Below are 27,150 nucleotides of genomic sequence, written 5' to 3' on the forward strand. Positions count from 1 at the left end.
CAGAGGTCATTACTGGCAACTGAAGACAAATGGCACCGGCTTGGTCTTGAAGATGAAACTGCCTTGAAGGAAAGATAGAAGTAGCAACTCATCCAGTCGTGACAACCTGTTATCATGCGCCGCAAGGCACCAGCCCCAGATGGGTGTCAGAATTGACCGCCGAGAGCATAAAAGATGAAATAATCTGGTTATCTTGTGCTAGCTTATGCTAGCATTTAGGCTACTTTATTTCTGTAGCCTAAGCCTTGGAGGACAATTCTTCTGACACCATGACGAGACCCTATACTAGAGTACAGCTATCCATACATCCAAAGCCAGCAGCAACACCACCCTCTTCACTCTTATCGCCCTTTGTACGTAACAGATATCCGGCCTCTTCGTTGTGATGAACCTTTCCTGTACTCTGGTCCCAGACACAAGTACCATAAATTCCTAGCTCACAGATGACACCGCCTTGTTCGAGGCTACCATTACGGAGGATGATGTTGTTGACAGGGGGAGGAGTAATGAGCTCCATAAGGATATAAGAACCCCAATGAGACTCAGGAACAGACTTTAGAAAGTCGGGAATAGCCCCTCGGTAGATGTTGTTTCCACCACCTTCTCGCTGAGGCTTTAACACGTAGTCTTGACAAGCTTCCGGATCGAGGGCCTTCTTTCTTGCCTCAAGACCAGCATCGCTTGTGTCCATGGGGAAGATATTGGTGAATGTGCGCCAGAGCTCAGCTGCTTCACTGGTATCGTCGCGGATAAATCTGCTAAGGGCCGAAGGCGATGTTGATGGACGCGGTGTCGCCAAGATTTGCTGAACTTTCTTTGTTCCAGCCAATTGAGTCAAAACCGTGGGACACTTGATGGCATTTGATCTTTCCAAGTGGTAACGAGCTTCCCAGGCTTGCTGGTCCGGGTAGTCAGAAGGTCCATATCCAGATCGCATGTAAATGACGGCAACCTCATACACCTTGGCGGGGTTTCTTGGAAGATGATACAGAAGCTGTCGCTTCGAGGTGTCTGCAATCTTTGTGTGCTTCAGGATCTGGGAGTGTGGCAGTCTGAAGACGGGGATAGATGGTGAAGAGTTGATAATTTGATACTCTAGATGACGCTGATCGAAAATGTTCCTCTCTCCATCCTGAACAAGGAAGATGACACACTTTTGGTGACCGAGCTCAGATGTGGGATAGATGTTGTAAGCTGCTTCAATGCCTGCTGCCAAGCCGCGAGTGCTGGTGTTTTCTGGTAAATCCAGCGACCCTTGAGGGATCGAATTTTCCAAGATAGGGTACTCTGTAGTAGCAAGGTACCTATTCATATCAGTCTCGTGTTGACAACCAAGTGAAACACTCTCGGGGTAAGTACTTATGAAGAGCGGAAGTGTAAGTTGAGAGACCACCAAAAGATGAAGCAATGGTGTTGAATTCGACTTGCTTAACTTGCAAAGAAGGGGGAGAAGTGTGAGTGTCCTGATGGACCATGTAATCCGATCGGAACAACCCCAGAGATAGAGGCTGATATAGTTAGCTATGCATCGAGACTCCAATTCGATTAAAAGAATCTTGCCTGCGTATATCCCTCAGCCTTGACCTTAGTATGGACATCCCATAAGTTACGGATAAAGTCATCACCATCTGCAACCCTAGAATTGATCAGAAATTGCAAGTTGCAATGCGTCAGAATTTACATACTCTTTCACCACTTGGGCCAGAAACTCTTCATCCCTGCTCACTGAAGCATACAACTCATTGTAAGTCTTTTGAACCGCCTTGCCTTGAGCGAAACATCGCTTGGGAAACGGGCTGGGGAAGAGAGTGACGGGCACGTTGGTAGCAGCAATACCCTTGGGATCTGCTTCAGCGGCTATAACGGTTGGCGGAGGTCGAACTGCAAGACCATTGCCTATCGACCAGTCCTTGACAGTCTCGATGAGGGCATCCTTTTCTTCAGACTTGACAGTGGGGGGGTATGCCCCGCCTGTGAGAGATGCCATGGTTTTGAGATGGACAAAGGTTTCGTAATACGGCGACTATGAGACGAATACAGCGGGAAAAAGAGAAAGGGCTTTTTTTTTAAGGACTCTTGGATTGTCAACCTCGTGAAGGTCGTTGACTTGCGTGCTTGTAAGCTTTGCGCCAAACGGGGTGGATTAATAATTCAGTGGGTGCTTCTAGACAGAATTGAGAAGGGCTGATTTCACAAGGGTGCACCTACCTAGGTAGTGCTAATCATACAAGATGATGGACAAGGCCGGACTCTAAATATGGGCTCCTGAGATTCATGCCTATGAGTAGGGTAGTAGTTTTAGATAGGCTAATGACGATATTTTAATCTTCACCTGATTCTACTGGAATTTGTAGATGATTTGCATTTTGAACATCATTGATGAGGGGTTCCGTCCCTTCCATGGCGGGGTAAATAAATAGATAAAATGGAGGTTTTTGAGAGGACTACTACTACCTAGGTACTCGTACTGCACCACTGCTGTCTGTAAATACATCCATTCAGGTAGCCACTTGATATAGTACTCTGTCCTAGTCTCAGCAATCCAATTTCTTTTTGTTTTCCCAAGCAGCTCCGGAATTTGGTGGTATATGATCAACCGTTGTATCCATTGCTATGCGACTGCCTAAGCAGGCAATAAAGAAGGCCAGGAGGTGCCTTCCCACATGCTGGTTTACTCTCAACATTGTTTCCATTGATGCCTTCCTTACAAAGCTCCATCACAATTACGAAGAATAGGTACATGTACCTCCACTGTCTAAAGGCTTAACAATAGGAAGCTCTTTCCCGGGTTTCTATTCATCTTGCTTAATGATCACGTGAGAGCACCGTTGCTCCACTAGTCTACTCCACTGCAGAGAAACCACCAACAGATTCTAGTGCGACGCGCTCCGGTAGCGCCTGGGTGTTGCAGCCCGTCTTCTACAGCGCCTCTACCTGTGATCAGTACCGTCCTAGGTAGTATTTGCGATTTCTCTAGGCGCATCATTGTTTTCTATTTTCTCTTTCGCTGCTACGAACACAGAAGCTAACAGGCAGCGAAGAAACTTCCAACATTAACTGATTTTTTGTCTTTGCCTTTGCTTTTGCTAATTATTTCGTGTTTACACTTCGGTCGCGTAAGAATCCCTTCCTCGGGAAAGTTCTGTTACGCTTTGCTAAACTTCCAATATAGGCAAACCCTCTTCGCATTCATCCTTCGTGTCAGTTTCGAAGGCGACCTAGAGTGTCATTCTTGGGTACTCTGATCTTAGTTGCCGTTCAAACGTCCCGGGACTGCTAAGTGAAACGATTCTGACAACCTCCTCAAACGCAGCCAACTGGTTGCTATGTGCCTTCCACTTCGCTTCGCTTGTCATTGCTGAGCAAAGGCTCAGCACAGTCGGTATCTCAGCCCATGTTCTTGCGCATCTTTTCATGGTACGTCGCTCATACGCCGTCGTTAACTTTAACTTTCCTCCCTAATACCTGATCAGCCACACTAACTTTACCCAGTAATTCTTTTCACTGTGTTCTTGAGAGCACGTGCAACTTCAAATGGAAGGATCCGGAACAGATGATCCCTACTCGTGGGGCGTTGAAGATGCTGTTCAACAGCTTTGTGCTCCCGGGTGCCCGTGGAGTCGAGATCCTGACTCTCTAGCTGCGCGCCTTCGTGAAGAGGAAATTGACGGCAAAACGTTACTGACCTTTGAGCACGTATGCTCACGCCAGGAGTTGATGGAGTGTTTGGGCGTCAAAATTGCTCGTCACAAAGCCGCTCTTGTGGAACTCATTGTCACACTTCGATCCCAGAGTAGGGGCTATTGGCAATGGCAACAAGATTTCAAGCGAAAGAATTCCAGTTTTTGTGATGAGCAAGCCCAAGAGCTCACTGAGGGTACCGCAGAATACGCCCATTCACCAAGTGGTGGCCGCCAGAAACAAAATGAGATATTCACGCCAGCTTCGGTTTCGAACGTGGGACAGCACAATGCGGAGGAGCGATCAACTCAACAAGAAGATACGAGCGCAAAACAGATACCGACGCTTCAAAAAGATGAACAGCCCACTGCCGTCGAAGATTCTCGTCTATCGCCCACTCGTGAGACTCCCAACCAAGAGACTGGCGAGAGGTCTGTTAAACGCAGACGCGTGGCGCCTACACTTCTAACAGAGAAGCCACGTGACGTTGCAGCTGCCTTTATTCCCACAGAAGCTGACGTTCTTCGTTACTCATTCCCTGAAGATCCCTATCCTTGGGAGAGTGCACCAGTCTATGCTTACCTGGGCGATGGCATGATCCCGCAGGAAACAATCACGTCAACTGAGGGCAAATTGTCTTCTCTAGTTCGAGAACACCATGAATCTTTCGATGTGAACAGCCTGCACATGATCCCAGCTGGAAGAAGGCTTGTTGCCAATAGGACTCTTAAACGGCTATTCACAGGTCGTCATCCAATATCCAGACATTTTTCATCATCCCCTAATCGCTCCGATCCGTCAGACAAGATCTATGAGCTTGCGGATCTTGGCGCCGAAGACTTTGACGACGAGACACGGAGAGAAATCGAGGAGGAAGAACTGGAGAGAGAACGGCTTGAAACTCTTTCCCAGGAAGCCTGGCCAGATCCATTTGTCTCCGCCGAGCGAGTCGCCGAGATTTTGAACGAAGCCATCGAAGTTGTTGAAGCAAACTGGCGAGAGAGGAAGCTCCCGAAATATGAGCGAAAGGCTTATAGTTTATGGCAGAAATCTCGACGACATGGGACAAGGAAACTGCAAATCCGCAGAGCACATGAAACGGCTACGCATCTCATTGGTCGTATCCAAAAACTATGCCTTGAAATACAGAAGCAGGATTGGACGTCGGAATCTCCCTACCGTGATGCAGCCAAAAGTCTTGAACAGAGTCTGGAAGACAAGATGTATCAGACATGGCTGATCAAGATACTTGAGTCCTCGAGACCACCCCCGAAGCCACAAGCCACCACCAAGCCAAAGCCACCCACCGAGCGTCGATCTAGCGGTTTTCTCCAAGAGGAAGTCCTTACAAGCTCTGACGAAGACGAGTTTGTTGTTCCTGACCAAGCTGATTTAATCGAAGAAGGCTCGAGGGAACATCAGGTCTCTCCAATTCCCATTTTGAAGGAAGAGCCTATGGACCTAGATGCCACATTTGTGGATCTAACACAGGATGATTCGGACGACCACGATGGCTTCGACTTGACTCAGCCTATTGACCTGACCACTCCAGTTAAAAAGGCTAGCAAAGCTTGGCCCGAAGAGATGCAGAGAGAGAATGTGGCGCAAGACGTTCCTGGAACTGTCATCCTTGACGGTGATATATCCGAGCCTGGTGTTGCCGAGACTCAACCTCCGGAGAATCCTGACTCTGAGAGCCGTGACGTCGAAAAGAAAGCCGATTCGATTCCACCAAAAAAGTCTCCGTATCCCTCCGACTCTACCAATCTCGAACTTCCCCCTATTGAAAATTTCGGTGATCTCCAAAAATTCGCCTTGGCATCGCTCTACAAACTAGCTAAGAGCAGTGACCGTTGGCGATTGTTGATTGGTGAGATATGGCAAATGGAGCATCGTCGGAGAAAGGCAGCATTCGATTTGATTCTATCGGATGAACCTGGTGTGGTCTGGTCAAAGGATATTGTTCCTTACCTCGATGCACCAGTAAACAACAGGCAAGAGCTAGAGCAAGACAGCTTCAGAGCGGCTCTTTTCGATGTTGCACGCCTTTGCAATTGTTTCTTCCTGTGCCAGCACAAAACAGATGAGCAGATGCTCTACATGAAACCTTCTAAGATCAAGAAGCGCATTATGAGACCACAGTCACGCCTCAACATTTTCGAGCCATTCTCCCTTTTTGTGAAGCTACTAGCGTCACACATCCCTCAAGACAGCCAAATCTACAACACACAAGAAACAGATATCCTCGATGATCTCTTCCCAGAAGAGGACGATTTGGACGATGTGGATGACCTGGACGATGTTGACGGAGAGGAAGATCGAGGGCGACAGCGGCCAAAAGAAAAGGAAATCATCCGCGACAAAGACGCTGTCGATCTCCGTGAACGGGAAAAACAGAGAATCCAAGAGCAAGAACTTCGCAGGGCCAAATTGCGGGCAACACTTGCTTCGCAGCCTTTGGCCCCTGGTGATGGAAACCGCATCATTATAAACGAAAGCAAAGAAGAGGATCAAGGCCTGATCTATGTCAATGAACACATTGCACGTAGTATCAAGCCACATCAAGTCGACGGTGTTCGCTTCATGTGGAACCAGATCGTGCGTGACGCTAGCGTTCGGCAAGGTTGCTTGCTTGCTCATACAATGGGACTTGGCAAAACAATGCAAGTCATCACTGTTCTTGTTGCCTTAGCGGAGGCATCAGAATCTCAAGATCCATCTGTAGTCGCTCAGATTCCCGCGGATTTGAGAAATTCACGCACGTTGGTTCTTTGCCCGGCCTCACTTGTGGACAACTGGATGGATGAACTTTTGAAGTGGGCTCCAGTGCAAGCACTGGGTGAATTGCGTAAGGTCACATCGAGTACACCAAAGCGTGAAAGATCATCTACAGTCACAGCATGGGCTTCTGGCAAGGGAGTCCTGTTGGTAGGCTACAATATGTTCCAAATACTTCTTGCCATGTCTGAAGAAGTGTCGAGTCTCCTGACCGACCGTCCCGATGTGGTTGTTTGTGACGAGGCACACGCCCTGAAAAATGACAAATCGAAAATCCACCTTGCATGTTCAAACTTCAAGACCAAGAGCCGTATTGCACTGACGGGATCACCTCTATCCAACAACGTGCTGGAGTATTTCGCCATGATTGATTGGGTTGCACCCAAGTTCCTCGGGCCCTATCAAGAATTCCGTGAAATCTACTCTATTCCGGTGGAGCGAGGTCTGTACCACGACAGTACGGCCTATGACAAGAGGAGGGCCCAGAAGGTATTGAAAGCACTGGAGCAGATGGTGACACCAAAGGTCCATCGTTGCACTATCGCCGTTCTCAAAGATGACCTGCCGCCAAAGCAGGAGTTTATCCTCTTTGTACCACCCACAGAGCCCCAGAAGCAATTATACCAATTGTACATCAAGGGCGTAACTAGGGGAGGCAGTGACAGTCAGGCTGACACCTTTGCTGCCATCAACCACCTGGGGCTAATTTGTAGTCATCCTAAGTGTTTTCAAGCGAAGATCAAGAAAATCCAAAATGGCGTCTCAAGCAGTGATGACGAGGAGAAGATGACTGACAAATCCTTCCCCAAGACCATAATTCCCGAGTTCATGAAGACGCTACAGTCATTTAGAGATATAAGTTCTCCGGCTTTCTCTTGGAAGACGGAATTATTGACAACCATTCTCAACGAAGCGCGCGAAGTCAATGACAAGGTTTTAATTTTCAGTCAATCCTTGGATACACTGGACTACCTCGAGAACATGTGTAACATGCAGAGAAGAGCAGCGATCCGACTGGATGGCAAGACCCGAGTGGGAGCCCGACAACAACAAGTCAAAAACTTCAACCAAGGTAGCAAAGAGGTGTTCCTCATCTCCACAACTGCTGGTGGTGTCGGTCTTAATATCCAAGGTGCCAACAGGGTCGTCATTTTTGACGTCAGATATAACCCTGCCCATGAGCAACAAGCCGTGGGCCGCGCATATCGTATAGGGCAGCAGAAAAAAGTCTTCGTGTACCGCTTCATGGTTGCTGGTACCTTTGAGGAGAACCTCAACAACAGACAAGTGTTCAAAATGCAACTTTCATCTCGGGTGGTGGATAGAAGGAACCCCATCAGTTGGTCAAAACGCAAAGGCGATGTTGTGACCGAAATCAGGCACCATCCAGCGTCCAGTCTTGATCCTTATGTCGGCAAGGACCAGATCCTAGACAAACTCATCAAACTTGGAGAGAATGGCGAGGCAATTCGTTCCATTGTTTCAACAGACACCTTTGAGGAGGAGGATGTGAGCGCGACTCTCACAGAGGAAGAGAAAAGGGAAGTGGAAGAAATGATCAAGCGGAGTCAGCTTCGACTTTCTAACCCTGAGGAGTATGCCAGACTCAAAAACAGAGAGGGCGCCGCTTTGATGGAACATCCTCGGCTTTCCAGGGAGCAGGAGGAGTCCTCTCGCCCGACTTCGCCCCAGCATGCACATCGATCGTTTGATGGGGCGTCAGACATACCTGGCGACGCTCCTCTTCCCTCGACCTCTTCACCACCCACACATTCCCAACGGGACTTGCCAGACACCACCAGACCGCCTACGCTTCCCAGTCAGGGCCCGGCTCCTATGCCAATGGCTGGTGCGAACACGTTTTTTGGGGAGCATCGTTCCCGTGAAACTACCATTGCGCAAAACGCAAAATCGGATTCAGGTTCCCGCGGGCTTGCACAGTCGCTGCCGCCTCAGGGCCTGTCAGTCGGATCGCCAAAGATCACGCAGTTGACCAACACATTGCTGAACAGCCCGGCGAACCGAAGGCCCATGTCGATGGAAAATCATGGGATGCAGTCATACACCAGTGCTATTCCTAAGCTGAATGGGGTGTTTAGTGTAACCGATATTCCCGCAAGGACCGATTTCGAGGCGACTTTGCGGAAAGGCATTCAGAATTTACAAGCGCGCAATGTGCCGCTAGCGACAGGAGACCCATCTCAGCTCGCCGGAGCTCTGACTAGAAGAATCGACCAAATCCGTAAGGAGGCTCAGTTTGGTTTGATGCCTGATACGAGACACTGGAAAATACTCAATGGGCTCATATCCCATGAAAAGGTTGTGGCAGCCATAATATCCGGTTCTGTTAGCTCGGAATTTCTGGCTCGAGCTGAAGCAAAAGAATTGGAACAGCGGGTTGAGACCATTAATGGACTTGATGAAACTGAAATCCCTGCTCGAGCGTTTGACAAAGTCAACTCTCCAGACCCAATCGTATGGAAACCCCGATCTTGATCCCTCAGATCCAGGGAACCCCCTTCCCGGGACAATCTTGCTGACTTATTCAACTGCAGAATTTGCAGAATATTAGACGCCACAGTTCACACCAGAGCGACAGACGATCTAGGGCTACGGATGATATGAAAGTGATGCGGGAAGCAATGGATAATAGAAGAAACCGAGCGGTCCGCCTCCCATCATGGGCTAACGAGGCCCTCAGTAACGAGCAAAGATATCGGACATCGTCTGTAGTCGACAAACCGGAAAAGCAGCACGGGACATAAGATGGTGAATCGGATTTTATCCTTTTTGCGTGGGACAGGAGTTCAGATAGACAGGCTGACAGCATGACGGGACAAGCATCAAGGGAGGATAGGATGGCGTTACGGAACGGCATGATATTGAGCCAGATGATACCCCTTTTTGAGGATTGAGCGCTTCGCACGCATGCAAAAGCATAGTAGATAAGGGTGAGGGTTTTGGAACCGCAGCTATGTCCCCGAACTAGGGGTTCATTAAGATACAAGCTTTCCAATTTAGTATGTTGATTTTGTAGCACTGTATCTTGTTCTTCATCACTGTCCCGTCTCACCCAACTTTTGAGTAGAGCTTGTCCACTATGAATCCCAGATTCTAGCCAGCCGGGATGATAGATATGCTTTGCTGGCCTCCTCTACTTGCAGTACATAAGTGACACAGGCGAGAAAGATATCAAGGAGGTAGATACCTTAGGTAGAGTACGCACGTCTATCTTCGGCAATTATGACTTAATTCGTTGTATGAGGAAAGTGTCGAAATTAGGCTTTAGCGCAGATCCAACAAGACGGCTCAAGATGAGGTAAGCAAGAAAAATGAATGACCGGCATGATCAGATCAAGAGTGGCATATTTATCGGCCTTTTAGATAATTCTTTTTTCTTAGCGAAGGAAGAAGACGGAAGTGAGCGATTGTTGAGCGGTGGATACTGCCTAACTTACTACCTTATCTTGATGCATCGTACGAGACTGTTAGGACAAGACCGAGAGCAGGATACTTTTAATACGGGGACATCAGCATCATGAGCGCCATAATGTAAGTCCAAGCGGTCAAGCTGCTAAGTAATACCATTGATGATGAAGCATGGCATTTCCATTAGTGGTAGATACATTGAATTACCATCCTTCAAATCGACAATACATACTTACCTACCGTTCATCATATTCGCCCGCCTTTAGATGACAACCTAGCAAAAGTTGTTAGACTGCTATACACCAAGATAAACCACCTTAGGTCCTAAGGTAGCTACTGCTTTTGGTGGTCTAACTAAAGTCGACCAATGACCATACAACTATCATGCTCCAGGGTCTGAAAGCTAAAGTACGACGGTAGAGTGCATGAACAGGGCGGGCCAATCAGAAGAGATGTATTTCTCTACCTCCAGTCTTGAGCTAGACTCGGGGGGTTTTCGTCCCTGTACGATTACCGAGTCCTGTACGTGCGGAATTGGAATTGGTATTGGAATCTGATTCTGCAGGCTGCGGGCCGCAGCAGGGCCGCAACTCAACAATCTTTGTCACCCGAGGCCGCCCTTTCTTTCCCATCTAGTAAGAGGGTCAAAACTTAGATTATTTTATGCGAAAGCGTTTACGGCGCTTGTAGGGGAAAGGTAAAATTCAGTAGGTCATGGTCAGTAATCGTGTTCGCTTACCTTACATGGAAACAGTACAAGTGGAACTCGGAACTCGGTGGCTCAAACGTCTCACGTGTCAGATCATTGATAGTTTATTACAGTACAGTACAGATACATACAAAGTGTCTAGTCTAGACCTCTCGGCATTCCCTCAATATTGACCATATACTCCAGAACAGATGGATGAGTCAAAAAGTACATACCTGTGCGAAGGGAAATGCCCTGCATCTGCATCTGCATACAATAGTACCAATACTGAAAATGTACCATCAACTTACTTAAAAGAGGTAATTTGCGGAGACTAGACTAGACTAGTCAAGAAAATGGACGGAACCGAAACGGAAGCATTTTATGGGTCAATGACCGACCGTTCTTGCCGAAAGATGGACCACCGACGGACTGTTCGATCCTCTCTTGACCTACCCAGTCATCTACCGCTTTATTACCTAGGTATTTTCTCTCTTTAACTCTCCCTCTTCCTCTCTCTTTTTTTTTTTCCCTTCCATCCCTAACCTCAACCTCAACTCACATCTCTTCGGCGGAAGCTCAATTGCTTTTGCTTTTCCTTTGCCTTGCTTGTTCGCTCTCGCGACCGAGTCCAAGCCTCTCGCTTTTTTTTGTTCCACTGGCATATTTGCCCCTCCACGTCTGAAACTACCACGTTTTGCCCCTCTGGCTCGCTTCACGACGGCATTGCCCAACAATCCTATTCTGTGCTGTCGAATACGCAACAATGGATGCCGTACTTCGCCAGTCTAAGGCCATGTGCCCTTTCATGAAGACGGCTACTCCCGCCACTCTGCGCGCCCTGTCGACTTCGTCTCGTGCCCTTCCGGCTCCCGCCTCGCCATGTGGTGGCACTATGTCGAAGCTGCAGCTGCTTGGCCAGCGATGTCCCGTCATGGGCAAGGCCATGGCTGTTCAGACCGCCAAGACCCGCGCTGCTGGCTCTGTTCGTGCTTTCTCTAGCCACTCCAAGACTGGAAAGGCCAAGATTCACACTTCCAGCAACAAGGAGGCTCGCGCTGTGGAGCGCCCGCTCTTTGAGGGCCGCGACAATGGTAAGTTCGGCTTACGACCACAATGATTTACTTGTCTGGTCAATTGATCGTATCTAACCCTTCTTCAGGCCTCCCTGGCATTCACGCAAACCGAAAGGCCACATCTGCTTCGCCGACCGCCTCCGCCGCTGCCGCTGGCTTCCAATCTCCCGGCAAATTCGACTACGAAAGCTTCTACAACAATGAACTCGAGAAGAAGCACAAGGACAAATCTTACCGCTACTTCAACAACATCAATCGCTTGGCCAAGGACTTTCCCCGTGCGCATATGTCCGACAAGGAGGATCGAGTAACTGTGTGGTGCGCCAACGATTACTTGGGCATGGGCCGCCACCCCCGTGTTCTTAACACAATGCACCAAACACTGGAGGAGTATGGTGCTGGTGCAGGCGGTACTCGAAACATTTCCGGCCATAACAAACACGCCGTTGAGCTGGAGGGAACACTGGCCAAGCTGCACGCTAAGGACGGTGCTCTTGTTTTCAGCTCCTGTTATGTTGCCAACGACGCAACCCTGGCGACACTCGGCAGTAAGTTGCCTGAGTGCGTCATTCTCTCCGACAGCTTGAACCATGCTTCTATGATTCAGGGTATCCGACACTCTGGCACCAAGAAGATTGTCTTTAAGCATAACGATGTGCAGGATCTGGAGGCTAAGCTGGCTTCACTGCCTCTACACGTGCCCAAGATTATCGCGTTTGAATCGGTTTATAGTATGTGCGGCTCCATCGGTCCCATTGAGGAGATTTGTGATCTTGCCGACAAGTACGGCGCCATCACTTTCCTCGATGAAGTGCATGCTGTCGGCATGTATGGGCCCCATGGTGCTGGCGTTGCTGAGCACCTTGACTGGGAGGCTCACGTCAACGGTGCCCCTCGCGGAACCATCATGGACCGAATTGACATCATCACTGGCACTCTGGGTAAGGCATACGGTTGCGTTGGTGGCTACATCGCTGGTAGTGCCAAGTTCATCGACATGATTCGATCTCTGGCTCCGGGTTTCATCTTCACCACTTCTCTACCTCCTGCCACCATGGCTGGTGCTCGAGCCTCTATTGAGTATCAGATGGAGTACAATGGTGATCGAAGACTCCAGCAGCTGCACACTCGCGCCGTCAAGGAGGCTATGAACGCTCGCGACATTCCTGTCATCCCCAATCCCTCTCATATTGTGCCTATCCTCGTCGGCAACGCTGAGACTGCAAAGGCGGCTTCCGACATGCTTCTCAATGACTATGGGATCTATGTTCAATCCATCAACTACCCCACTGTTCCAGTTGGCCAGGAGCGTCTTCGAATTACCCCCACTCCTGGTCATACCAAGGAGTACCGCGACCAGCTTGTCCAGGCTGTTGATGAGATCTGGACTCGTCTTAACATCAAGCGAACCTCCGACTGGGCCGCCGAGGGTGGTTTCATTGGTGTTGGCGAAGAGGGCAACGTCCAAGACCCTCTTTGGACTGACAAGCAGCTCAACGTTGAGCAAGCTACCAAGGAGATCGAGGCCAACGGTCAAGCCGTCAATGGCGTTACTGAGGCGCTCCTTGAGCTCGAGAACAAGCAGTCTTCCCAGGTTGCCACTGCCGCCTAGACGTAAGGCATGCCCAGCACCTTGCGCGCACTGCCATCATAGGTGAAAGATGTGCAGTTCCAGTTCACTTCTATGACAACCATTTTGAGATATCTATTACCATTTATGCCTGTCCATTGGATAGGCCAATTGAAACATTTTATGCCTTTTACCACGTTATGTGGTAAACAGAGCAAATGCAATATCTACTTTCCCGCTATTTATGTGATGTTGTTTATGAAGAAATCTTGCTGTCATGACACTAGAAGTTTGTTGCATATTGGATCAACTCATCGTGCCATGACATTGTTCCATCCGAACGGAATAATGTTTTGCCGATATGACAGATGACAAGCTAAGAAGGGTTACAGGGATTACCGCCTCCGCAGAGCCGGAGCAGCGGCGAGATTTCGAGATCCGGCTCCGTTTCTAGTAGGCAGATCCTTGCATATCAACAACTTCAGGCCAGTCAAAGAGCGCTCGAAGCGACCGGGGTCAACAGAATATCGATCAATGTCTAGGATGTCGCCGCCGTTTTCAACTCCGTCTCCTTTTCAAACTGCTCTATTGCTGTGAGACCAAGCACAATCGGATCCTTTAAGTCATGACAAGATGAGTCCTGGCTCAGCTCAAGCTAAGAACAAGGGGCCCAAAGCATGCACGACATGCGCTAAGGCTAAGGCAAGGTGCGTCCCTGGTCCTCTTGGGAGCCTCAAATGCGATAGGTAAGTCATGATAATTGGTTCATTCTGGAAATATTCCGGCGGCTTGCGTTGGATCTTTAACGTACCAAGCCTTTCCTGTTCTAAATACATAGGTGCTGTAAGTTGGTGGAGAGGTACATTTGCTGACATAGATCTCAACACTCAAGGTGCCATCGACTGGATAAGCCATGCGTGAACCAAACTCCGGCTCCGGCCCGGCCCCGTAGAAGTCCAAAGCTTTCTAAGATAGCAGCTCTGGAGAAACGCCTTGAAGAGTTGTCTTCACACGTGCGCCGCGAGTCCTCTTCAGAAGAAGAAGAGTCGACTCCATCCCAAACAGATGCGAGCCGATCAGAGCTCTTGTGCAGGTCTGATGCATGGAGCTTTGGTCACTTGTTTCCTTCTAAGCCGGGGACTGACAGTAACCCTGGTCAACACCCTCCACCATCAGCTCCGGACAAGATACGACCATGGGATTCTTGGTGGCCCACGCCACATGAAGCGGAGCTGCTGCTTAACGGCTTCAGGACCATCCACTCATGCCTGTTCCCGTTCGTGTGTGTGCCTGCACATATGACAGCTTTGGAGCTGCGGGAGCATCGACCATTCCTATGGAAGGCCGTCATGATGGTGGGGTGCTTTCTCGACGGGGCTAGACAGGTTAAGCTTGGCCAAGAGTTATTAGCTGAACTTGGTCGATCAGCTGTTGTAGATGGGCTCAACAACCTTGACCTACTGCAAAGCCTGCAGATCCTCGTGGCATGGTGAGTACTAAAACCAAACGCCGTTTAACTGACCCATTCCTGACTTCTCTCAGGTTTCACTACGGGCTAAAGGGCTCGCAGTTGACAAACCTCTTGTTCATTGCTCGAGCCATTTGTTCCAACTTGAGGTTCAAAGAAGATGCGACCCTCAAGGGCGATGATTTCGATCGTAACCTGGACCATATGAGGGTGTACTCCGGGACGTTTTATCTTAACACTCTGTCAGTGCCACCACTGTGATCCATGCATCCAAGTCAACTAATTCGGAGTACAGGGTGTTTGCGACAAACAGACGACCAGATCTTCTGATGAACACAACGCATCTGGACATGTGCTGTAGGATTCTTGAGACAACCATGCAATACCCATCGGATGAATACCTGGTGAAACTTGTACGCATCCAACAGCTGGCTCAGTCCATATCTATAACTATGGCGCCGGAGAACCTCGACCAAACTACCGACAAGGTGCCATTGACAATGGTAGTACAATCTTTCGAGGAACAATTGCGACAATATAGGGAATCCCTTAATCCACGGTTTTCTGACAACGGTATGCATCCTGTAACCGAAACTCTAGGCATGACGCTCATAAGCTTTTAGATAACCTCAAATCGCATGCGTTGGTGGCTGAAGTGCTTCTTTACGAGATTGCCCTCTCAGATCAACCCTCTGCGACAAACTATCTCCCTCTAACGGACCGATTGCAGCTTCTTTGGTCTTGTCTCCGATCCCTCAAAACATTTTTCGATCTCCGTTTTGATCACCGAGAACTCGAACGACCACGTTTCCTATGCATGAGCGCTACCGAATTTGTATACACGGTCATTGCTGGCATCAAGATCGTGACACTACAACTCCCAGGATGGAATCTTGTCAATGTTCATGGAGAGCTTGACGTAGTAGAAGTCATGAGCCAACAAGCTCAAGACCTGGATATTATTGTCCAGCGCCGTAAACATGGCAACATGCTGGGCACAGCAACGCCTGCAGGGATTCCAACACCTCCTCCTCCGCCTGATCCATTTGAGAGACTCGTAAGACAGCTCAAGAATGTACGGGACCTGGTCAGAGCTGAAAGGCAGCGATTGCTTGCTGGAGCCGGTAACTCTGACCTTGTGAATTTCAGCCAAGAGTTTCTACTGGATGATTCAGGGACCGATTTCTGGCAGGCGGCGGCGACTAGAGGTTACAACGTGTGGCATATCATTGGTGACCCTAGTGTCTTGAACGAGTCATCTTGATATGGTGGAAATATGTTAGCATTTTGGTGTTGGAATACTGTGCGGCTGGCTGAATTGTTATGGGGCCAAGCCAGGGACTGATCATTAATTCTGCAAGAGGGGTTTGTTGTATAGCGAATCGTTTCGGAGTATATATCGACTTTTTTTTTGAATCTATTCTAGTATCTTAAACTCTAGGTGCTTCCAACGTCGTCGAGGCTCACCTCAACAGCCTTGACCTGTGCCATACTAAGCCACATCAAATCTCCGTTAGCAGTTGACTTTCGGATGGCGTACAACTCATCGAGGAAGGCCGGCACGAAGGTTCCTGGTCCCCGAACCTCACCCCTCTTAGCGGCAAGCTCGGCAGCGAGACCAAACATGACTGTTCCAGCTACGGCGGCAAGAAGGGGATCGGCGCCATGTGCAGCAACCATGGCGCTGACGGTTGTACCCAGAGTGCATCCAGTGCCAGTCACTTCACCAAGATAAGGATGTCCATTGCTGATGGCCACAGTGCGGATTCCATCGCTGATCAAGTCAACAGCACCCGTGAGGATTACGACGTTGTGACGGCGTACGGCAATGGAGCGAACGAGAGACGCTTTCTGGGCGAAGCTAAGAGATGAAGTTGAATCAACCCCGCGTTGGGTGATAGTGGCACCCGCAACGGTTTGAATCTCACCCTCATTGCCTTTAATGATGGTGAAGTGGCCGGCATCGAGAAGAGTTTTGACGGCGTTGCGGCGAACGGCTGTTGCACCGGCACTGAGGGATGTAAGCTAACAGGGACGTTTAAAGGTGTCTAAAACTTACCCAACGGGATCGAGAACTATAGGACGGTCAGCTTTGTTGTAGGCCTTGATAGCTTGGAGATAGTTCTTGAGGCCATCGGGGGTGACAGTTCCCATATTCACTACAAGAGCGCCGCCGAGTTTGGCTAAGTCGGCGGCTTCTTCGGCGTAGTTTGCCATGATGGGGCTTGCTCCAACGCAAAGGGCCACATTGGCGGCGAAATTTTGAACGACCTGGAAGGTGCATGCATGTAAGTAGAAGTCAATCACGACAAGTTTGAACTTACCAAGTTTGTCATGTTGTGTGTAAGAGGCGTCTTGTCAGCTACGGCCCGAATAACCTCTGGGATCTTTGCGACGATGACTTTGCCGAGAAGATCACGGGCCGCAGCAGCTGGGTCAGGGGCAGCGATGAGGGCGCTCACCACGGCGACACCATCAAGAGCTTTGGAAGGAGAACCAGCTGAGGCGAGAACAGGGGCGGTGTTGCTAGCGTTGATGCCACCGATGCAAACTGTAGGGATAGATCCGTAGCCTGCGCTGTAAAGAGCTGAGAGGATATCGCGGACGCCCGAGGGACCAATGATTGATTTTGTGTCCTTCTTACTGGTTTGGTGTCAGGGGTCGAGTCATATCCGTGAACATGGTAGATATCACTCACGTCTGAGTTGAATAGACAGTTCCGATACCGAGATAGTCAGCACCAGCTTCGCAAGCTTTAAGGGCTTCCTCCTTTGAGCTTGCAGTTACTCCGATGATTTTACCTGGACCTAAAAGCTTCCTCGCTTCCTCATAAGCTATGGAATTGTCAGTCCAGTTGATCAATGCCTGGAAGTAATCGACATACCCATATCATCTTGGCCGATGTGTACACCCTCACAGCCTACTTCGACAGCAACATCGACACGATCATTGATGAGAAGAGGAACATTGTAGCGACGTGCAATGGCGTGTAGCTTCTTGGCTGTGTCTACAGCGATACTACGTTCGCTGTGCTTGTCTCTGTACTGCAGGATCGTGACACCACCTCTTAGAGAAGCTTCGACGACTTGTTCGAGATCTCTTTCACCAAGAATTTCTGGTGTTGAGTCTGTGACTAGATAAAGGCCGTAATTAACCAAAGGCTTGGTTGTTGTTGTAGTAGAAGTCATGATGATATGAGGGACTTTGGCGGGGTCAGTATTTGGTGGTTGACAGGAGGAAAATTGGAGATGGGGAACATACCAAAAGAAAAATGACTATACGTAAATATGAGTTGAGCTCATAAGTCAGGAACGACCCTGATGTTAAAACGGAAGGAAGGAGTGGAGTGAGCGACTTAAGGTTGATGAGGTAAACTGCAAGTGCATGCATAAGGTGACTGCCCTATGACATAGGGTAGGACAATTACTTAGGTAGTTGGCCAAGGCTCGGCATTACAATTTTATTCAAATTAGATTATTATTTGTCCATGGACGATCAATATTTAATTAACGAGCTTCTATTAATCCAACATCGATTACTCATGGGTCGTTGAAGTAATTAATAGGTAGATACCTAGGTAGGTAGTGTTGACTGTCGTGATAATCATCTACGCCTATGTTGTCTTAGTAACCACTTTTGATATCCATCTCAACATTCGCTATTTCAACTTTTCTCTTCCTTTTATCGTACAAAATCTCGACTGACTCAAAACCTCGAGATATCTCGCCCAAAGATCCAGGTAATCAACCAATAAAACGGAATCATAAGCTTATTCTTCAAACTCATACTCTTGGTCAAATACGCCGTCCTCCAAAGAATCCATGCAGCTCTACCCTTGAGCTCATCAGCACCATTTTGATGAATCGCCCTCCATCCTCCGAGATAAGCCATAGTTCCCCAATTGCGGAAGTGGAAGGGCGCAGTCGGAGGACCTTGAGCTGATGTTCCAGAGTTGAATCGCTTGCCGAGATACGTTGCTTGTTGACTGGCTACTTGGGCTGTAGCTGGGAGTGCTTGACCCTCGATGTTTGCGCAGTCTCCAATAGCATAGACATCGGGCAGAGGCTTCGTGATTTGTTTCCCGTTGGAATCTTGGCTTTCGACTTGTACGCGGAGATGGGAATCAACAGCGAAACCTCCTGTTTTGGGGTTCTTTGCGATCTTGCCCAAGTCCCCAACTTCACGGCCAACTAGTCGTCCAACCAGAGGATTCTGCATGAGTCCAGTGCTCCATACCACGACACCTGCTGCGACTTCCTCGGCTTCTTCCTTAATGCTCATGAGGAGGACATCATCCTCGCGCCGAACTCTTTGCAGGTGATGCTCCGTCTTAATGCGGATGCCCTCTCGACTGAAAATGTTTGTTGCGTACGCGGCCAAATTCTGATCGAACATGGGGAGAACCTTGGGCGCGATATCGTAGATGGTGATAGCGACATGAGGCATTAGCTCTGGATAGAGCTTGGACAGATCCTCATGTATGAGATCGTGAAGCTCAGCTGCAAACTCGATACCCGTAGGGCCGCCGCCTACCACCGCAAAGTGAAGCAGCCGTTTTCTTTGAGCGGTGTTTGTGCTTGGGAGAGCAGCCTGCTCAAACTTTTGCAACACCTTTAATCGCACTGTTCGAGCATCTGTTGCATCTCGAAGAAAGCATGCATGCTCTTTGACGCCTTCGACACCAAAGGTCTGACTGTAACAACCAACAGCTACAACGAGCTTGTCGTAAGGGACTTGAAACTCAAGGCCCTTGAGAAGATCCTTCCCTGAACGAGCTGTAACGCCATCGCGCTGGTTGGCCTCAAGAGTAATGGTTTTGTTGGTGAAATCAATATCTGAAGCCCATGCTTGATGGAATTCTGTGAGATCAAGTTTTCGACAGGGTTCAACCGCGGCTCGGAACTCGAGAGTGCCGACGGCTGTTGAGGCGATGAGAGGAGTGAAGACGAAATGAGAGCGAGGAGAGATGAGAATCCGAGAGGCGCTGGAGGGTGATATTGTCTTTGCAAGGGCGTATCCAGCCCATCCGGACCCTAAAACAACGATACGCTCTTTCGGTGCTGAGAGGAAGGTCATTGTTAGTTACTGTAGGTTTGATACTTTGGTGATGCTGAGCAAGAGTTCTTAACAAGAGGTACAACCCTCTTAAGCTGACTCGAGCTACATCCACAGAAGCTCAAGCCAATTGACCCTCTAGAAAGACATTACTCACTTTCTTGAGCTATGGTACTAGCAAATCTCTTGCAAGTCAGTCCCCCGAGCCTCATCAACAATCGCGGCTCCTGACGCGCCAGGGCGAGAGCATTTGTTCCCATGACCATAGCTATGATCTCCTACTAATCTCGCCGCAACCGCAGAAACCCGCTTGACTGAGCCAATGAATAATCCACGATAAAGACGTTGTTTCGTCTGATAGAAAACGAGCATAAACAGTCCGCAAGTAAGCGGTACCGCAAGTCTCGCCGTGTAAGTGGGCTTGGTCGCCTCCACTGTTAGACCGGTGCGGCCGAAGTAGGAGAATGAGACAACTTAATGACTAGATTAGATGAATATTCAAGAATTGAGTCGTAACAAGTTTCATTGAGATTGAATGACCATCTTATAAGGGCCGTCACTAAGCGGGCACCGCTCAGCTACTTATTCTAATGCTGTATCAATCTATCGTCATTCTAACTTGTATTATTACAGCTGCATACGTAGGTAGTCTAGTTTGTTTAGCATGGAGCTGAGACTAGCTCACGCTTCGTACCCGGTACCCTCCCCTCAGGGTGTCATAAGAATTGGCCCCCGGAGCATAAGAGACGAAGTAATTTGATCACCTTATGCCAGCTTAGGCCAGCATTTAGGCTACTTTATTTCTGTAGCCTAAGTCTTGGGGGACATTTCTTCTGACACCCGCCTGCCCCCTTCGGTAGATCAACTACTGGGGGGTCCCTGTAGATGGTACTTGAGCCTCTGCCCCGGACCTCCCGGTGAAGCCAGCTCCAGCTCCGCCAACGATAATTCACCGGAGCTCCGTGTGTCCGTCAAAGCCCAGGTCTGAATAAACAATACCAAAGACAAGGACTCATTTTTATGCTACGTGATATTCTGTTGGATGTCTGACTCACATGTACTTGGCTGCATTACTTGGCCCGGTGGTCCGAAAGTCCGAATATCGATATTGATACTCAAGGCATTTTACACATGTCATGTCACAGCTTCCAGCCGCATCGTATTCTTAACTTGATTAATCACGAACTTCTCCATTAACGGGTACATACATAGTAAAACTTTAAACCAGCCAACTAAATAACTCTCTACGTCATGGCTTGCTTGTCCTAAGCTGGCCTTTGCTTTTCAATCACTCAACTCCATTCGTCCGCCTTCTTTTTCTTTATTGCAACATAGCATCCAGATCCTCTCCCAGCACTCCCTCAATCTTGACGATCCATCGGTGTGTCTCGCGCTCAACCTCCTCGTCGTCATCATCCTGCAATTCGCTGATGCGAGGCAACATCTCATGCAACATAGCCAACCACTCTTCACCCAGACGGTCTGTCAATGCCTGTTCACCCTTGACCGCGGCAAGTCTAATCGCTGAAGACTCTGATCGCAGGTGCTTCAGGAGTGCAGAGTTCAGCTCCTTTTGATGAGCCTGTGAGTCTGCTGCCGAGGCGAGTTCCACCATTGTTGGGATGAGGTCCTCCGTCACATCCACCGTGCCGGCATGTGAGAACTGACCCATAAGTACCGGTCCAATGGCGCTGAAGTGGGCCGGAGCCTGCCAGAAGTCATCCTGGTCGTGTTCGAAACAGTTACCCAGGGTCTGCAGCACCCTCGTCCAGAGCTGTCGCTCCTCAGGGCTCTTCAGATCCACTGACGTCAAAATCTTAACCGCGTCCTCCAAAATGTATGTAGCGTAGTTGGTGACGATTGACTTGAGGGTGCCGAAGAATGCCTCGAGGAACCCATAGACGCTTAGTTGTCGTAGCGCGCGTCCCGCTCTGTCGTCCTTGAGGCCTGAGCTGGACCACGTAATAATTTGGTCAAAGACTGGCCTGAATGCAGCATCGTTGAGCTTGTAGATCATCTTCAACGCCTTGTCGTTGGCACTGGCGTCAAGTGCACTGAGCCTCAGAAGGTCTTGCTCGCCGAAATCGCCCTTGGCATGCTCCTGTCGTCGAAGGTCGAAGACCTTTGTGAGAATGCTCGCCAATAGCATGGCATTCTTGGAAATACCAGACTTGGGGTGCTTGTCAATAGCCAAGCCCATCACATCGAGATACTCGGCAACAGCCTGCGGCCAGTTAGTTTGGTTCTTTGCTTTTAGCATCGGTGTTAAACTTACAGAGAATCCAGCCTTTCTAGCACTCTCCCAGTTTCGGTCAAGAGCTGAGAAGATCTCCTTAGCCTCGAGTTGCTTAGCCAGGAAGTGAAGGCAATCAACGCGACTTTCCCTCGTGTTATCATCCAGGTCAAGTTCAGCAGACTTGTTAGAAACCTCCAAGATGCGATCAATATAAGTTGAAGTTGAAAGCATGTAAGGAAGATACTGAGCCAGAGCACTGATGAATCCGTAACTAGCAACATGTAGCTCCTGATCCACGGCACCTTCCACGCTTTCACCAAGATACTCGATAGCTTGAGGAATTGCGCTAGGCAATACCGGCACGATTGCGTCTTGAAGGACATCAACGAGCGAGGTAAGACACAGCAGAGCCATAACTCGGAGGCGCTGCTCAGACTGTGCCAAGCAGTAGTCGCCTGCGATTGTCGTGGCAGCCGCCACAACAGCCTCGATATCCTTCTTGCCGTACTTTTCGGAAATCTTGTCCACGCATGTGACTGCGGTGTGCTTGTATCGTATATCTGTCGACTCCCGGATGCCAGCAGTAAGCTGGGGAAGGAATGCCAGCAAGACGGTCCTGGATGCAGGGTCGGTGTTACTTTCCTGTTCCACTCGAGCTTCGAGCGCGCGGAGAACCTTCTGTCGCAGGCCCATATCCGGTCGGTCAAGCAGGTTTTCAACGGCCTTGATGAACTCTCCGATGGAAAGCAAGTTGAGATGGTTTGAAAGGGCCTGGCCGCAGCGGCCATGGAGTGTCTTGTCCACCTTGACAGTATCGGCCAGAATGAGGATGTTCTCAAGAAGTTTGGCATAGAGATCTCTAAGTCCTGATGCTTCCATATCATCAGTTTCCATCAAGCCTCCAATTTGCGATCTGAGCTTCTTGTTAGCCAGGAAGCTGGGGAAGGCCGATAGCTGCTTCAGAGCAATCTCTTGAAGATCCCTATCCTTCTCGTTCTTTTCATCGCTGATGCCAAGGAGAACAGAAGAGATGCCAGGCTTAGGCTTGAACAAATCTGCGATAAGATCAAGGAGCTCGACGAGCGTCTTGAGTTGTGTCAAGATGCTAAAGTGGTTAAGGAGCTCGATAATAAACTGCAACAGGGCGTCACTGGGACCGTATTTATCAACCAACATGCCGATGATGGCGTGAAGGAAATCCTCAGGACCAAGCGTCTCGACGAGAGCAACAAACAGTCCCTGTCGACGATGGGCTGGGATATGCTCAAAGGCGGCTGTGAAGCTGACGAGAATGTCACAGGCACCAATGATAGGGTTGTTGTTTCCCTGGCGCATAGACCCAATCAACGGAGGAATAACCTCCTTGATAGTCTGGGACACAACATGGGCCGAGTAATCATCGCTTTGACGAAGTACAGAAACACCCATGAACGTGAAGATGGGCATCACACTATGAAGAACCAAGTTCGGCGCAGCGGTGGCCAGACTAGCAACCAAGAGAAGGGCAGCATTCTGAACGACAGGGCTGGAAGACTTTTGAATGCAGTTAACAAGCAAGTCCCCGTAGCCAACAGAGCTGTCAATCTCGAGCTTCTTGTTGTACTTTTTGGATTTGTAAACTGGCATCATGGCAAGAAGGCTTCGGAGGACAAGATTCTGTAGATAGCCCAGCTCAGCTCCAACGACTGTTCTCATGTGCTGAAGCTCCGAGAGGGCAGTGAACAGACCATCCAGAAGATCGGGGTGCTCAGCTGGGTCGGAGTTCTCGACCAGTTGCAGAATGAAAGTGACCTTTCGAAGCTCCTGACTAAGTTCAGGAGCAACCGGGTTGACGACACGACCACCTGAAGAACTAGCTCGACGACGCTTGTTGGCTGGAGGTTCAGTAATCATCTTCGTTCCAGTTGGAATAGACTTGAGGAAATAGTCAAGAATATCAGTTGTGAGCCGGACGTTCCTCAAGAAGTCAGCGGCTTCAGTGGAAACAACCGATGTGAAGTCGGTGGAGGCCGTGGACTCCTGAGAAATCTCCAGTAGCTGTTCAGCCGCAGTGAATTTGACATCGGGCTTCATCGAAGACCAAATCTTCCTCATACGCGCGAAGATGGCACGGATGAGACCCGCCTTTTCTCTCTGCTCCTGTCCTCTGAGAAACTCCAAGAAGAACTCTAACCCTCTAAGATCGTTGGGGACCACTACGTCAACAAAACGGTTGTCCATGTCCATAGTCTCCAGACGTTCGGCGCTGCACAATTTAGATGCTTCGTCTTCGCTAAGACTGGCCCACCATTCCAGCACTTCAAGTAGAAAATCTGTTCTTGTTTTAGTGCCAACACCTCGGACCTCGTTGACGATCTTCAATAGTCTGCTCTTTACGAGCATCAGGGGTGAATGAACGATGTGAGAAGCAAGGAATTCGAGGAAAGACAATCTTCCAGGCTGAGACAAGTGGTCCTTCTTGTCCAACACAGGATCCGGCTTGAATTGATATTTGCCTTGTTCGATAGCGGTGCGTAGCACAGCGGCGATATGTTCAGGGTCCATAACACATTCCTCTACAGTGGGAAGAATCTGGAGATGAAGGACTTTGGCGACAATATCGGAGGCCAAGGACTTGAATCCCTTGGCCTTTCCATAAAGACTCTTCTCACCCCAGAGCTCAAGTCCAGCCGCAGGCACAGGAGGGACGTAAAGAGCAGTGAGGACAGTAACCAAGTCGGCGGCAGCCTTACGGACGCGTTTTGAAGGATCACTCAGGGCTGTGATACAATAAGGGAGCAGAGCTTGGAGATCAGTCTTTCCTGCATCGCCGACCTTGAGGCGCCTCTTGACCATATCGAGAGCCGCAACTCGAGCCAAGGCTGGGTAAGGGCCGGTCCAGATGCGAATGAAGAAACTGAAGTAGGTGCAATCCTTGAAAGCTGCCTGTCGGCGGAGTTTGGGATTCATCTCGAACTCGGATAGCAGCTCGGTGTTCTGAGAGCTCTCGGAAACGACGGAGAAAAAGATGTGGCTGAATTCGTCGAATACCTCGCCAGCTTGAGGGACAAGGCAGGGAGACAGTGATTCGGATCGGCCAGACAGCTCCTTGAGCAAAAGACTTAGATCTTGAGGCGCTTTCTTTTCGTCGATGCCATTGCTCATATCCTGGTCGTCCTTGATTGTTTCGGGCAAGCGTCGTGAACGGAATGAGAGATCGAGCTTCATCTCCAGCTCCTCAATATCGAACTTCACTTCATCGATAACGGACTGGATAGTCTCCCCAGATTTGCCGGTAATCTGAGACAATGCGATAAGAGCTGAGCCAAGTTCTCGTCGAAGGGATCCATTTTCGTCGTTGTCGCTGTTCAGTCGATGCGCAGTCAAGATAAGTGACTTGAAAACAACAGCGATTTGTTTATCTTTGAGAACGGAGCTGCTGAGAATAGTGATAATAGTCGCTAAGCCTCGGGCGTCGCCCTTCTTGGTAAGTCGCTCGATCAATGCGAGACAAAGACCGTTGGCTAGTTTGTCAACTCGTCGCTCTTGTCCAATCTCGACAAGAAGGTTTCCGATATCCGTGACCTTCATGAGAGCCTTTGTGGTCTTGCCGCTCATCTGCTTCGCAGATCGGTATTGAGCCAAGATGGCGAGAACAACGAGAGCTGGTCGCACAGTCTCATTTGTCCAGCCATAGACAGTCTGGTCCATGAATGCAGTTACAGCGTTATCTTCGAGATGGCCCTTGGCAACAAAAACTGCAATCGCCATGTATGAGGCAACCTGAATACTAGGGACCTTCTTCATAACCAGTGACTCAGCAAAGATAGGTCCCAGTCTGTGAAGCAAGTTTTGATCGTTTTCGCTCTGTACATTAGCTCTGCCCGATCTAGTCTTGTCCAAGATACCGCTGACTGCCTCGGTCATGATACCAGCCCAGAATGAGATCAGAGCAGGGTAATTGTATTGCATTCGGCATGACTGAAGGGTGTACTCAGAGATGAGGCTAAGGAAGGCAGGGTGCAGAATTGCTTGTCGAACCAGTACGGATCGAGGAGGGCAAGTAGCGGAGCGGATGTAAGGATCGAGGAAGCGGAATTCATAGGGGATCTTAGTCGGGAGAATCGATAGTAGCGTAGCGAAGGCTGGGATCGAATGGTAAGGCAGGAAAGTGAGCAAGAGAGCCTGAGTGTTTTCCTCGTGAATTCTACCTGGTATTAGTTTGTTCTTTCGCTAAGAAACCGGACGATTCTTACCTAAATCTTCGGATGAGCCATTCGATAGACTTGATCGCAGGCATCAGCCTGATACGACTACCTGCAAGGCGCAGGAAAGCCTCAACGCGACGATCGAGTTCTTCATTCTCAGCGGCCGTAAGCTGGGTGCGATCTTGGTTTTGGCTTTCCTCGCTGAAGATGGTGGACAGAAAGGGCGCGAAACGAGCATCCAGCTGGCAGAGCTCCTCGAAGCCTCCGATGCAGGTGGTATAGAGGGTTTGGTAGCTTTGAGTAGCAGCAACTCGAGGCTCCCAGATCAGTGATTTGGAGTGGGCAGCCTTTTGCGCCTTTACATTAAGAGTCGACTTGGAATTGGCGGCCACCTGCGCCAATTGAGCGGCGAGAGAGGTCGCCATGATGATTAGGGCTGGACCTCAAGCTCTGGGCGGTAGATGGCTAGGAGATGTCGATATGGTGATCGGTGATAGCATCAAGCATGAGGTAGACCTGGAAATTTTTTGGCGACAGAAAAAAGTAAACTGGGGACATTGTTATCGATAAGAGACTTGATGGCTTGCAATGGCAGTTAGCTCGCAGGTACGACCCACACTTCATCCTTCCGTGCAGCTGCCCCACTATCTACCAAAATTATTTTAGTATGGGTCTGGATATTCACAGACATCAACATACATACATGCCTACGGTACTTGGGCTTGGCTCGATGTTTATCACAAATCCATAACAAAAACCAGACCATTGATAATTTATATATATATCTTCTAATTACTTCATGAATACTCACTCACAGTATAAATTTATCTGTCTTTAGTTACTACTCAACTGGAACTCATTCCTATCTTTTTTCTCATAAAGAATACTAACATAGGCCCAAATCCTTCCAGTACATAAGTATATACCTGTCACTTATCTCTCCATTAACTAATGCCATATGCATATAGCAAGCATCCTCGTC

General features: G+C 49.2%; 7 protein-coding genes across 7 annotated transcripts; 3 read left to right on the forward strand and 4 right to left on the reverse strand.

Annotated features, from left to right (window-relative positions):
• Positions 1-280: 280 nt before the first annotated feature.
• Positions 281-1,987, reverse strand: FIESC28_07368 (uncharacterized protein; the record flags this gene model as incomplete). The annotated part of the gene is made up of 4 exons (XM_031161508.1): positions 281-1,304; positions 1,360-1,508; positions 1,585-1,636; positions 1,686-1,987. 4 exons carry the CDS (start codon positions 1,985-1,987, stop codon positions 281-283), a joined length of 1,527 nt encoding a protein of 508 aa, XP_031014413.1.
• A 1,547-nt stretch (positions 1,988-3,534) lies between these two features.
• On the forward strand, positions 3,535-8,955 carry FIESC28_07369 (uncharacterized protein; the record flags this gene model as incomplete). The annotated part of the gene is made up of 1 exon (XM_031161509.1): positions 3,535-8,955. One exon carries the CDS (start codon positions 3,535-3,537, stop codon positions 8,953-8,955), a length of 5,421 nt encoding a protein of 1,806 aa, XP_031014414.1.
• A 2,387-nt stretch (positions 8,956-11,342) lies between these two features.
• On the forward strand, positions 11,343-13,264 carry FIESC28_07370 (uncharacterized protein; the record flags this gene model as incomplete). The annotated part of the gene is made up of 2 exons (XM_031161510.1): positions 11,343-11,670; positions 11,739-13,264. The coding sequence occupies 2 exons, from the start codon at positions 11,343-11,345 to the stop codon at positions 13,262-13,264; spliced, it is 1,854 nt and encodes a 617-aa protein (XP_031014415.1).
• A 591-nt stretch (positions 13,265-13,855) lies between these two features.
• Positions 13,856-15,954, forward strand: FIESC28_07371 (uncharacterized protein; the record flags this gene model as incomplete). Its single annotated transcript, XM_031161511.1, has 5 exons — positions 13,856-13,929; positions 14,115-14,711; positions 14,765-14,932; positions 14,986-15,263; positions 15,314-15,954. 5 exons carry the CDS (start codon positions 13,856-13,858, stop codon positions 15,952-15,954), a joined length of 1,758 nt encoding a protein of 585 aa, XP_031014416.1.
• Positions 15,955-16,127: 173 nt separating this feature from the next.
• Positions 16,128-17,878, reverse strand: FIESC28_07372 (uncharacterized protein; the record flags this gene model as incomplete). The annotated part of the gene is made up of 5 exons (XM_031161512.1): positions 16,128-16,701; positions 16,750-16,961; positions 17,015-17,333; positions 17,389-17,524; positions 17,575-17,878. 5 exons carry the CDS (start codon positions 17,876-17,878, stop codon positions 16,128-16,130), a joined length of 1,545 nt encoding a protein of 514 aa, XP_031014417.1.
• A 517-nt stretch (positions 17,879-18,395) lies between these two features.
• FIESC28_07373 (uncharacterized protein) lies at positions 18,396-19,766 on the reverse strand (the record flags this gene model as incomplete). The annotated part of the gene is made up of 1 exon (XM_031161513.1): positions 18,396-19,766. One exon carries the CDS (start codon positions 19,764-19,766, stop codon positions 18,396-18,398), a length of 1,371 nt encoding a protein of 456 aa, XP_031014418.1.
• A 1,300-nt stretch (positions 19,767-21,066) lies between these two features.
• On the reverse strand, positions 21,067-26,593 carry FIESC28_07374 (uncharacterized protein; the record flags this gene model as incomplete). The annotated part of the gene is made up of 3 exons (XM_031161514.1): positions 21,067-21,969; positions 22,021-26,167; positions 26,217-26,593. The coding sequence occupies 3 exons, from the start codon at positions 26,591-26,593 to the stop codon at positions 21,067-21,069; spliced, it is 5,427 nt and encodes a 1,808-aa protein (XP_031014419.1).
• Positions 26,594-27,150: the final 557 nt, after the last annotated feature.

The sequence above is a fragment of the Fusarium coffeatum genome (assembly GCF_003316985.1).
Source record: "Fusarium coffeatum strain FIESC_28 chromosome Unknown BRIP53273_contig_162, whole genome shotgun sequence".
In the NCBI taxonomy this organism is placed as follows: domain Eukaryota; kingdom Fungi; phylum Ascomycota; class Sordariomycetes; order Hypocreales; family Nectriaceae; genus Fusarium; species Fusarium coffeatum.